We start from the raw sequence: 13,325 nt of genomic DNA on the forward strand, positions 1-13,325 counted from the left end.
TCTTTTTTTTTTTTTAAGATTTTATTTATTTATTTGAGAGAGAGAGAATGAGAGAGAGCACATGAGAGGGGGGAGGGTCAGAGGGAGAAGCAGACCCCCTGCCGAGCAGGGAGCCCGATGCGGGACTCGATCCAGGGACTCCAGGATCATGACCTGAGCCGAAGGCAGTCGCTTAACCAACTGAGCCACCCAGGCGCCCTATTTCTCTTTTTTAAGATTCTATTTATTTATTTGAGAGAGAAGAAGAGAGCAAAAGCAGGGGTAGGAGCAGAGGGAGAAGGAGAAGCAGGCTCCCCGCTGAGCAGGAAGCCAGATGCAGGGGGCTCAATCCCAGGACCCTGTAGATCATGACCCGAGCTGAAGGTAGATGCTTAACCGACTGAGCCACCCCAGGTGCCCCTAAAGTCTAGTAATATTTCTTACTGGCCTTTCTCAGATCTGTCATCTTTTTTTTTTTTTTTTTTTTAATGTGAGGTGATTTTTTTTTTTTTTTGGTATGATTTAGAAGTACCTGATTATTTTTTTTTAAGACCTTATTTTTTAAGTAACCTCCACACCCAACATGGGGCTCGAACTTACAACTCCAAGATAAAGAGTCACACACACTACCAACTGACCCAGCCAGGTGCCCCTAGAAGTACCTGATCATTTTATTAAAATGTTTTAAGTAAAGGAGTAGTAGACCCCAGTAATGCAGATTTAGTTTCCCAATTGTTTTTTTGGTTTTGGTTTTGTTTTCAAGTAGGCTCCACACCCAATGTAGGGCTTGAACTCACAACCCCGAGATCAAGAGTTGCATGCTCTACCAAGTGAGCCAGTCAGGCACCCCTAATTAGTCTCCCAATTTTTAAATTAGCTAATCATCTGAGAGAAAACTAAAAACCTTAAAAGATTAAAGACCTAAATGCGAAAGGCAAAACCATAAATTTCTTAGAGGAAAATACCTTCATAACTGTGGAGTAGGAAAATACTGGTCAATTGTACTATATTAAAATCAAGAAGTTACGATCAAAGTTAACACGAAGAGAGTGAAAGACAAACCATAGAGTGGAAGAAGATATTTGTAATACATACAACGAGATAATTAGTATCCATTATATAATCTTAAAAATCAATGAGGAAAAGGTAGAAAACTCAGTAAGAAAAGTTAGCAAGAGACTGAACAGGCACTTTAAAAAACAAGCTATTCAAGAGGCCAATAAGCAGAAGGTGCTTGGTCTCATTAGTCATCAGGAAAATGCAAATAAAAACAACAATGAGATACTGCTATATAACCATCAGGTTGCCAAAAATCAACACATCTAACTGTACCAAGGACTGATGAAGTTGTAGAGTAGTAAGGACTATCAAACACTGCTGGAGGGAGTGTAGACTAGCATAATTTTGAAAAACAGGTTAGCATGATCCAGTAATCAAGTATGGTATCTATCCTAAGGAAATGTACGTTTAAGTGCGCCAGGATTCACGTATAAGGAATGATTACGGCAGCATCGCTTGTAATAGCCCAAAACTGCACACAACTTCAAGTGTTTTCAACAGAACGGATAAATTGTGATATAATCCTACAGTGTATTACACAGCAATGAAAATGAATGACTATAGCTACACACAACATGAAGAACCCTTACAAACATAACCTCGAGCAAAAAAAGCAGCAAAACTACACAAAGAATAATTCTGTTTCTATAAAATTCAGAAGCAAGCAATAAATTATATTTTTCAAGGAGATATACTTAGGTCATAAAACTATAAAGAAAAACAAATGATTATCATAAAAGTCAGGATAGTTACCTCTGGAGAAAGGAAAGGAGGAACCTCTGGGGTGCCAACCAAACCCACCTCCAACACTTACAGGGCTTCAGCAAGAGTACAAATAGAGGCCCTCATACCATGTATGTTAATATTTAACAGATATGAAACAAGCTTACAAAATATTAAATAAAATATGTTCTATCCTCCTATCATGACAAATATACCTTTATAACGGCCTGGAAAGCCAGATTCATACAGAGAATTTTGGGATTCCCCAGAGTCCCATGCAGAAACATGCTGATCCAGGGAGAACTGGCCACTGGTCCACCACCCATCACCCTCTTCTCCACCCCACACAGCCAAGGACCTCACACACAAGCATGCAGTCACCTCCACTCACAAGTCCAAGCTCCATCCCATACCCTACTCTCCACACACAGCCACATTTAGGCCATCCCTTGAATACACCAGCAGCCCAGCCCACCCTCAGAAGTATGGACCCCAGGAAAGGGACTCACACAGGCTCTGGAAACAAGCTCAGGGCCATTTGGGCAAGAAATTCTGGGATCCTAGGTACTTAAAGTATGGTCTACCATGGAAAAGTTCAGGCTCTAAGCAGGCATGTCCCACAGGGCCCAGAGACTCTGCCCCATGGAAGAGCACCAAAGTAGGGCCCACTAAAGCACAGGGCCAGGCAGGGAGCCCTCCTGCAGTAATAGTATTTCCTTAGACCCAGGAAACATTATATTTCTTAGCCTGGAAAGCAGTAACATGGGCACATGATCATTATTTGCTAAACTGTACATGTAAGTTCCATGTACTTTTTTTCCACAAATAAGGGACAGGCATCATGTGCCTGCTGATATAATACACAATAACACACAGAGACCCCTGCCAAAATTTCATAACCCGAATCTAATCATGAGGATATGATCAGATCCAAATCTAGAGACCTTCTGCAAAACAACAGACCTAAATTCTTCAAAACATGTCTGTGATAAAAGGTAAGGAAAGGCTGCAAAACTCTTACTTACTGAAAGAAACTAAATACATGTGAAGCTGAGTGGACTGCATGACCCTGAATAATTGGATTCTGGATCAGAAAGGAAAATGCTATAAAGGATACTATCAGCACAACTGATTAAATTTAAATATGGACAACTGACATTATATCAACATTAAATTCTTGTATTTCAATAATTGTACTAGAGTTATGTAAGAAAATTCTTAGGAGAGGGCGCCTGGGTGGCTCAGTTGGTTAAGCGATTGCCTTCGGCTCAGGTCATGATCCTGGAGTCCCGGGATCGAGTCCCGCATCGGGCTCCCTGCTCAGCAGGGAGTCTGCTTCTCCCTCTGACCCAACCCCCTCTCATGTGCTTTCTCTCTCATCCTCTGTCAAATGAATAAATAAAATCTTTAAAAAAAAAAAAAAGAAGAAGAAGAAGAAGGTAAAAAAAAAAAAAAAAGAAAATTCTTAGGAGATATATTCTGAAGTATGTAGGGATAAAGGGTCGCTATATCCGCAATTTATTCTCAGACGGCTCAGCAAAAAGAGTATGCATGTACATATAGAGTGATAAAGCAGATATGGCAAAATTGGGTAACAACTGACAAAGCTGAGGAAAGGGCATATGCACTTGACCATTCTTATAACTTTCATCTTTTAAAAATATTTTCAAGGGGCGCCTGGGTGGCTCAGTCAGTTAAGCGTCTGCCTTCATCTCAGGTCGTGATCCCGGGGTCCTGAGATCGAGCCCCGCATCGGGCTCCCTGCTCGGCGGGAAGCCTGCTTCTCCCTCTCCCATTCCCCCTGCTTGTGTTCCCTCTCTCGCTGTGTCTCTCTTCTGTCAAATAAATAAATAAAATCTTTAAAAAATAAAATAAAAATATTTTCAAAATTAAAAGTTTTTAAAATATACTAAAGGGTTAAACATGGAAGACGTTGTCTATGGCGCAGAGGAATTAAGATGACTGGGGTAAGATAAAGACTTCGCATTTTGTTCATTCTTCCATCTTATTTGTACTTCTCTAATTTTGTTCTTTTTCCCCAAAAAAAATCATTTTAACTTTGGGAGGAAAAAATCCTAGAACACTGAAAGAGGAAACATTAGCAACTGTAAAATAAGAAAAATTCTGTCCCTAAATTTATCTGTCAAATCATAGCCATCATCATCAAATGGTTACTCTGTAAAGTAGGCCCACAGAGGGGCTGCTGCAGGTATGCACCTAATAACAGACGCTTCCCAAGGCAATGGTTTGCAGAATAAGAGGGATAACTTAACATGGATGTTAACATTCTACTTCTAGAATGACCACAAATTTGTAACCTTTATTAGATAATCCAGAAAGTGGAACACACAGTTATATCACTTTTGCTATTAAGAGAAATTCATTCATTTTAACAAATATTAGTGACATTATGCAAAGCCCTGTAGATGACATGGAGAGATGTGCCCAACATGGTCATGGCCCTCAAGAAGGCAACTTAGCAGAGTAAAGGAGACTTGAAACCAAAAATCCTGGTTCTTCTGCACAGTGATGATCCTGGTAAATTATTTGACCAGAGATTCTATTTTCTCATAGGTATAATGGAGCTGCCACCCAACTATCTTTAAAGGGTTGTATTGTAAGGATAAAATGTCAAGCACATAGGACAAAGGAACAGATACTCAATAAAAGGTAGCTGTTTTGTGAGTATTACAGTCTAACGTAATGAAATAGAAAATACTGCATAGCCAATTAAGAGCACCACTGGAATCCTGATTACTCCAAGTTTCTAATCCAAGTAAATTCACTCTCCCTAAACACCAAGTAATACGCACAACTGTTTGTGTGTGTGGACCAAGAGTTGCTCCCTGACATACCTCTGGCAAATGCATCACTCTCTTAGTTACCAAGAAAAAGAACACTAGGTTACAGGGTTATTTTTTTTTTCTCATTAACCAAGAAGGATTTTAGTTGAGAATATACTCAGTCTTTGCAAGATACTCTAACCTTATCTGAGACCCTGTTGTCCAGGAATACACATCCAAATCAGTCCAAAATCTAAAGCCAGGAGAGGTGTTTTCTTCAACTCATTTCCAACTTTTACCAGCAGACATAAAATTTACTACATTAAATCCATTTCAAACATCTCCTTCCAGTTTAGTGGCAGAGATTTCCCTTTATATTATTTTGTAACCTAATTCTAAGCCTTCCTCATTAGCAAGGTGACAATATTTCATACTAAGCAGCTGACTTCCAGGCATCTGTGAAAGATACAAACCAAAACTCAATGATTACAATGAATAAAGCCATACTTCAAGCCTGTCATGGCAGTGACTCTTAAATTGTTCACTGTGCTTATTCTCCATTCCTTAGGATGATGTGGAATAAAAGGGAAAGACAAATATATTTAAAGATAAACCACAGTTTAGAATATTCACATATCCCACATGGACAGCTATCTCCACCTGATCTTAGCCAAAAGGCTGAGAAGCCATGTCCTGCACAGCCATCTCATACAATAAACACATATCATAATCAAACATGCAAATACCTGAAAGAGTGCCACCTGTCCTAGGATAGGCCACTTCAACATAGACTTCAAACGTGGTCTCTGGGTTCTGCCTACAAAAGAAACAGATTGTGATTACTGACAAGGATTGAGGCAGCATGGTATAGAACATGTGGGCTGTGGTATAAGGCAGACCTTATTTAAAATCATTAGCTCCACAACTTAATAGCTGGGGAACTTTGGCCAAGTTACTCAACTTCTCTGAGCCACATCTTCCTAATCTATAAAATGAAAGCACCTGGAGTGCCTGGGTGGCTCAGTCAGTTAAGCACCTGTCTTCAGCTCAGGTCATGATCTCAGGGTCCTGGGATCAAGCTCCTCGTTGGGCTCCCTGCTCAGTGGGAGTCTTCTTCTCCCTCTCCCTCTGCTCATACATCGCCCCCCACACCCGCCCCCGCCACTTGTGCTCCCTCTCTCTTCTCTCAAATAAAAATCTTCAAGAAAAAAAAAAAAATGAAAACACCTAACCAGAAGAATTATTGTGAAACTTAACACACGAAAACTGTCTAGGTACAATGCCTGACAAATAATAGGCTAGCTGTGATTATGATTTCACAGGCATCATATTTTGAATTTACACAGCTGTATCTCCAAAGCCACAGGTAGAATTTTGAGGAAACTCAAACCAAGGAAACACTAGCACAAAGTAGCTTCTCCCGCATATTCCAGGATAAAACACATATGATGCAGTTAACTTGCTTATTTACAAGTTTTAAAGACTGAAACAAGAGAAACGGTATCCTAAATCACTAGGCTATTATGAAGACAGGATGCTAATCTAAATATAAGATACCGTTTCCACATAGGAGGCTTCACCTGTGCTGGCAAGCATATGAATGTTCACTATTGTATCCTTTTACCTCTTTATGTCATAAATATATCAAAATAAGGCTGAAAAAGATCACAGCAGTTACAGAATATTAACAGTTGTTAATTCTGAATGATGAGAATATTGGGTTATATTAGCTTTGAGTTTTCTCTTTGATTCTGAAACTACAAAAAAAGATATTTCCAGATTGACTGAAAATGGTTTAGGAGAAAATGTTATACTTTCAAATGTCTACAATTGAATTCTAAAATTTTAAACCTGACAACACAGCTCAGTCACCTGATCAGATCTAACGGTTAATATCAAATAAATACCCTGAATTTGCCCAGTAGATTCCACTTCTCAAAATAACTCTCATTCATCTCATTTCAACCTCATTATAATCCTATGAGGACAGGTGGATCAGTTATTATTATTCTCACCATACAGGTGAGGAACCTGAGGCAAAGAGATTCTATGTGACTTGTTGGTGGTCCCACAGCTAGTTAGAAACACAGCCAGAACCTGAATTCACCCTCCTGGAGCTCGAATTCTGTGCTTCATTGATTGTAAGATGAACTTTTTTCCCCCCACACTCCCACATCTCTTACAATCTATTGCATCTTAATGCTAAATGGAAGCATTTTTTTTTCTTCCTTAGTAATACATATAATGGTGCATTTTACAAATAAGGGTATTAGATTCGATAAAACATTTTAATATTCCCTCTACTTCCTTAGGAGTAGAAAAATGTGTGTTTTGTCAATCAGGAATCTATTTCTCTTGTGAAAGATTATCATTCTTTCACTGAAGAGAAACTTAAGCTTTTGCTTTAAATAAGTACCTACAGTGAAAAGAGTTGGCTGCTCTAAAGTTCAAGGTATTTAAATATACCTTGTCAAATTTTAAAAATCAGACAGTAAAGCAGAGTATTTTACTTAATAGGCTAAATAAAACAAAGTAAACTGAAGTTTGAAGAGAGCCTTAAAATTTTTGTGTGTTTTCCCTGCAGGAGGATACAAAAAGGTCTACCAAGCTAGCTAGCATCCTTTGACCACCAAGCATTGTTGAAAATGTCTTACGGAAACATCCCTTTCATTCAAATGATCTCAAAGTAGAGTGTTTGATTAAAGAAAGGAATGTTCTAAGGCTATTTAAAGAGCATCAGGAAGACTCCTTCTAAAATCTAAACATAGCCTTCCTGGGGTGCCTGGGTGGCACAGTCGGTTGAGTGTCCCAACTCTTCAGCTCAGGTCGTGATTTCAGGGTCATGGGATCGAGCCCCACGTTGGGCTCTGAGCTGAGCACAGAGTCTGCTTAGGACTCTCTCTCTCCCCCTCTGCCCCTCCTCCCCACAACTTGCACTTGCTCGCTCTAAAATAAGCCAATATTTAAAAGAAAAAAACTCTTTTTTTTTTTCCTCCACACCTGGGTGGCTCAGTCGGTTAAGTGTCTGCCTCCGGCTCAGGTCATGATCCCAGGGTCCTGGGATTGAGTCCTACATCAGGCTCCTTGCTTAGCAGGGAGCCTGCTTCTCCCTCTGCCTGCCATGCCCCTGGCTTGCACGTGCATGCACGCGCCCTCTCTCTCTCTCGCTCTCTGACAAATAAAATCTTTTTCAAAAAAACTTTTTAAATAAACATACCTTTCTTAAGCCGATTTTGCAACTGGCTGAATTTCATCTCAAAATTTCATTTGGAAAATTGAAATAAAAAACACATGCCTACGGAGATATTACGTAACAAATTTTTTAACACTAAAGCTCTGATACATTAACCTGTGCCATTAGGTTAAGGTATTTTGTACAGATCTGCTATGTCTCTAAATGAAGACTGGACTAACATTGTCTATGGTCACTGTCTCTGCTGCTTCTCCGTATCTCTAACACACTTCAACCAGGCTTCTGAACCCACTACAGCACTGCAAAAACTTGTCACGATTACCAACAACCACATTGCTAAAATGTGCTAAAATGGCCAATTCTCAGGGCTTGTCTTATTCAACGTCTTGGCAGCATTTGACACAGTCGATAGATTTTTCTGTCTTGAAACACTTTCCTCTCTTGCCTTCCAGGATATCACTCTTTTGGTTCTCTTCCTACCTTACTGGCTGCTCCTTCTCATGTAAGCTCTCCTACCCTTGAATTTAGTCCTGGACCTCTCCCTCTCTCTGCTCATTACTTAGATGATCTCATTCAGCCTCATAGCTTTAATTACCATGCAAATGCTGACAAGCCCCAAAATCATGTCTCCAACCTGACTTCTTCCCTGACTCCAGACTCCCTTATCCAACTGCCTACTCAACATCCCTGCTTGGATATTCAAGAAGCATTTCTAATTTAACAAATGGTGCTTTTCTTCCTCAAACCTGAGTCGCTTGAATTCCACCAATTATTCAGACAAAAAAAGACCTGATATCATCTTTGACCCCTCTTTTATATATTAGCCACAATCATTCACATGTCACAACCAGCAAATTCTGTTGATTTGATCATCAAAATATAACCAGAATCTGTGGGCCTGGGTGGCTCAGTCGTTAAGCGTCTGCCTTCGGCTCGGGTCATGATCCTAGTGTCCCGGGATCGAGCCCCACATCGGGCTCCCTGCTCCACGGGAAGCCTGTTTCTCCCTCTCCCTCTGCCCCTGCTTGTGTTCCCTCTCTTGCTATCTCTCTCTCTGTCAAATAAATAAAATCTTTAAATATATATATATAACCAGAATCTGAATGCTTCTCAGCATCCCCAACCCTGCTATCCTTGCCAGATCACCGTATCTCATCGATGACTGCAATACTCTCCTGCTGACTGATCTTGCTGCTTCCTCTCTTGCCCTCCTTTAATCAGATTTCAACTTAGTGGTCGGTAATCCTTTTATTGCAAAGTCGGTTTAGGTCAGTCCTCTGTCTAAAAACTCCCTAAAGTGTCCCCCATCACTCGAAGTCTTAGTTCTAGAGATGGATAATGGGGATAGTTGCACAACAGTATGCATGTCTTTAATACCACTGAACTGTACACTACAAAAATGGTTAAGACAGTAAATTTCACATGTATTTCACAATTTAAAAAAAAAAAACTGAAGATGGGAGAAAAAAGTCTTTACAGGGTCTACATGATCTGGCTTCTCCCTCTCTCTCCAACTTCATTTCATACCTTTTTCCCCTTGCTACTGCTCTCCAGGCACACTGTCCTTCCTTCAGCTCCTCAAACACACCAAACTCATTTCTAACAGCCCTTTGCACTGATCTTCATATAGGTGGCCCTTCTTGTCATTCAAAACTCAACTTCTATTTCACCTCCTCAGAAAGGCCTTCCCCAATACACTCTCTACCATCTAATTCTAATTTTCCACAGCATATCTATTACAATCTTGGTCATTGTCAGTCTCCCTCCTATGAATGTAAACTGCAGGAGGATTTTGTCGCTCCTACCCACTAGTGTTACCCAGGTACCTAAACAGTGCCTGGGACATAGCCAGAATCAAATACTGAGTAGAAGAAATAAAGGAAGTACAGACCAGCCTTTCCCAGGGTCTGAAAGATTTCAATGATAGGAGTGATTATACACTTCCGTGATTCTCAAACTTTAGCCTGTGAAAAGAGATTTCCAGTCCTACTCCAGAGTTTGGGAGGGGTGGGGGGAGAGCCCAAGAAGCATTTCTAACAAGTAGCCAAATACTTGCTTACTAGCAGGTAATACTGAGGCTGCTGGACTATTGATCACACTTTAAGAATGAACCACTGATCAAGTTAAACGGAATTCTTCTTCCAAATAACTTAGTACATAAAACAAAATAAACTTAAGGTATACCTTAGTAATCCATCAACAGTGCTTTTGCAATAGAACAGATTTCAAAGAAAAATAGGATTTGTAGAAGCACGGAAGCTTACTCCTATTGCTTTCCATAGTTACTGCCTCATTCTAATGAGTAATAATAAAACTACCTAAGTTTTTCACTCAGTTCAAATAGCTGCGAGAGTTCTATTACATGGAGCCAAAGATTATGACAGTTCCTTAAGAAAAAAAAAAAAAGGCAAAAAGCTGACTAAAACACTAAGAACAAATTGGACTATAATTATAAGTTATAGTCATGCTTATCCATGATCACTTACATGTTGCCTTATGGAAGAAGTGGTGACTAATGTTGTGACAAGTTATATAACATACCAACAAATATACATAAGTTATTTTAAGGGCCAGTGAAGCCAATGCAGATGGAAGCATTTTCTATTTCTCTGCAAATCAAAAAATAAATTTAAAAGTGTCTCTTCTAAATGCAAATGGCCAAGAGACTCTTAATATTTTCATTAAGCCTATAAACACCTAAGACTAACAATTTCCAGAGAGTCTCTGAGACTACCTTGAGACTGCTTATTTCCTCCATAACTCCTCAAGATGCTCAATATTTTTAACTACTTGGCTAAAGGAACCGAAAAACCTATTTCTGTCCTATTAACACTCACTGCTAATTCAGTACACGTAATGATGCTGAGAATACCATATTCAGAGCCAATTTTCCAATATGGACCCAAGTTTTCCCAGAACACTTCATGATATAGCTTAACATATTACCATGGAAATGTCCTGGTTCTGCCATGATATCCCACTATTAATTGCCTTACATTTCTCTCAATGATCTGGAACCCTGCCTACCTGCCAAGCAACTTTTTTTTTTTTTTGCCACCCACCCTCACCTCCTGCAGTCCTGTACCCTAACATGCAGCTGTACAGAACTACTTGTAGCCTGCTCAACAAGCCATACTCTGGTTCACTAGGTACACCGTTACCGTACCCCTTCCACTACTATTTCTGTGTGCCAGGCATGATGCTAAGCACTTCACATGCACTATCTCTGTTAATCTTCAACTACCCTACGTGTGTTTACCCCCATTTAAAGAGGAGGACCCTGGGACACCTGGGTGGCTCAGTCAGTTAAACATCTGCCTTCAGCTCAAGCCATGATCCCAGGGTCCTGGGATCAAGTCCCACATCAGGCTCTTTGCTCAGCGGGGAGCCTGCTTCTCCCTCTGCCTGCCACTCCCCCTGCTTTGTGCTCTGACAAATAAAATCTTTAAAAAAAAAAAAAAAAAAAGCTACAACTTTAAAATAAAAAAAAAAATGACACTGAAACTCAGGATAAACTAGCCAAAGTCAAAGCAAAAGAGTAGCAGAATCAACATGAATCATCCAAAAGCTCTAACCACTTTACCGTTTGACATTATTGACATTATTCAGATGCTCTTCTGCAAGGAACAGTCTTTCCAGTCTTTTGCACTTGACAAATTCATTCATCAAGCCTCAGCTCAGGCACTTCTTCCTTTCTAGGAAGCCTTTCTCAATCCCCCCTGCCCACAGCGCAGACGGGGTTAAGTGCCCCTCCTCTACATTCCCAAGGCACCCTGTGCTTCCCCCACTCTTGCTGTTCTTACCACATTCAACGCTGATGCAATTACAATTACCCAAGGGGCTTTTAAAAGTCCTAATGCCCAGGCCACACCCCAGAACAATTAAAATCAGAATCTCCAGGCACCAGTATTTGTTTAAAGCTCCCCCAACTTATTCCAATGTGCAGCCAGTGGAGAACCACCCATGTACCTCTGATTAAATATCCACCTTCCCCTCTAGACTGGCAGCTTCTTGAGGGCACCAACAGCCTTCTCATAACCCTGGTCTGACACCTGGCATAATAAGTGTTTGATGCATGAGTCTTCCTCCAACACCTGACATGTGATTTCCGGCTCCTAGTAACTGCTTCCCTCTGACAAGAGGTAATTTACTGAATACACACTGCTTACACATGACTGTTACTCTTTAAAGATATTTTCCTTTGGAGTCAAAGGTATCAATAAGTCACACCTGACAACAGCCTTGGCTCTTAAATACAGAAAAATGACACACAAACAGCTAAAATGTGTTTGAAAGAAGGGAGGTCTGTTCAGTTTTTGCTTCTGGGAGAATGAAGCCTGAAAGTAAGCCAAGAGAGCATTTCTATTCAATACCACTCTTCTGAACACAATTCTCGGTGATTCACTGGAAGGGCCATGCTCAGTGCTCAGGGCCATGTTCTCAAAATGATTAAGTACACTCAGCTTGAAGTCATGAAACAGACAAAGGCTTTGACAAGATTCAGGCAGCAGGAAAGCTTAATGGGGTTTTTTGTTGTTGTTTTAGAGTATCATGCTATTGATCACTTTGCTGGATCATCAGCTTTCAATTAGGATCTACTTCTCTTCAATTACAACATATTATGAGATTAGGAGAAAAATATAACACTAACTCCTCATAAAATGAATCTTCGCTGCATATGGTAACCATGCTATAATGCTGGGCCCTCATCCCTTTAAGTGTTATTTAGAGCTACAAATTGAAACACACACAGTGTTAGGACACCTTACTCGTTTCATCAGCATCTAATCTTCAAACCAGCTAGTATCTATCAAGCAAAATAGCAACCTATTCTCTATAGATTAATGATCTGACTTCACCTCTGTTTCTTTAGTTACAAACTTACATGCTAAAGGAGCTGAGGTCTATTTCAAACTTCATACCAGTTGAACTGTCTTAAAGTTGACAACATAGTCAAGAGAAACTGTATACACTTCAGAACATACTAGCAAACATCACCTACTAAACATTGATTCCTTTAAGCCAGACAAACAAGCAAAAGGGTAGTGTTAATATTTCCAACAAGTCTCCATTTGTTTCAGTGAACTCTGAAATTAAAGCCGTTTTCCCAGGCTGAAAATGCTGTATCAAAGGGTGCTTTCTAACCCATAACAAGTTAACACCTCCATAGAAGAATGCAGTCATTGTTGAGACTTGTTAGAAAATGATTAACTTAGTTGTGTAATTATACAAACAAGTTGTTTCAAGATTTTACACTTAACTTTTCATTTCTAATAATGCTCTCAGGATCAGATTAATAAAGATACACAGATCCTGCTGTGCGAGGAGTTGCAAAGTTTCACCTTTCCATATATGCCTATGGAAATATTTTCGTGCCACCCTGAGCAGAACAAGCTAATGGAAGAAATTTAGCTGAGTTCCAAGAAGAAAAACAGTGCCTGCACACCCCTCAGCAATGTGCAATACTCCATACATTTTTTTTTTAAAGATGTATTTATTTTAGAGAATGTGTGCCTGTGAGAGCAGGGGGAGGGGCAGTGGGAGAGGGAGAGAGAATCTCAGACTCCCTGCTGAGCACAGAGCCTGAC

The 13,325-nt window shown here is 40.0% G+C and overlaps 1 protein-coding gene across 20 annotated transcripts in view; it reads right to left on the reverse strand.

Annotated features, from left to right (window-relative positions):
• DENND1A (DENN domain containing 1A) overlaps window positions 1-13,325 on the reverse strand; it is a 501,269-nt gene that overhangs the window by 455,498 nt on the left and 32,446 nt on the right. For all 20 annotated transcript variants that reach the window (XM_054509412.2, XM_064579581.1, XM_045883119.3 and 17 more), the window contains exon 2: window positions 5,291-5,361. In XM_054509412.2, the coding sequence (XP_054365387.1) occupies window positions 5,291-5,332 (42 nt within the window). In that variant the 5' untranslated portion in view covers window positions 5,333-5,361. The remainder of the gene's footprint in view (window positions 1-5,290; window positions 5,362-13,325) is intronic.

This window comes from Mirounga angustirostris, unplaced genomic scaffold, assembly GCF_029215605.1.
Source record: "Mirounga angustirostris isolate CCGP_5_RB_7025 unplaced genomic scaffold, mMirAng1.0.hap1 SCAF_15, whole genome shotgun sequence".
NCBI lineage: Eukaryota > Metazoa > Chordata > Mammalia > Carnivora > Phocidae > Mirounga > Mirounga angustirostris.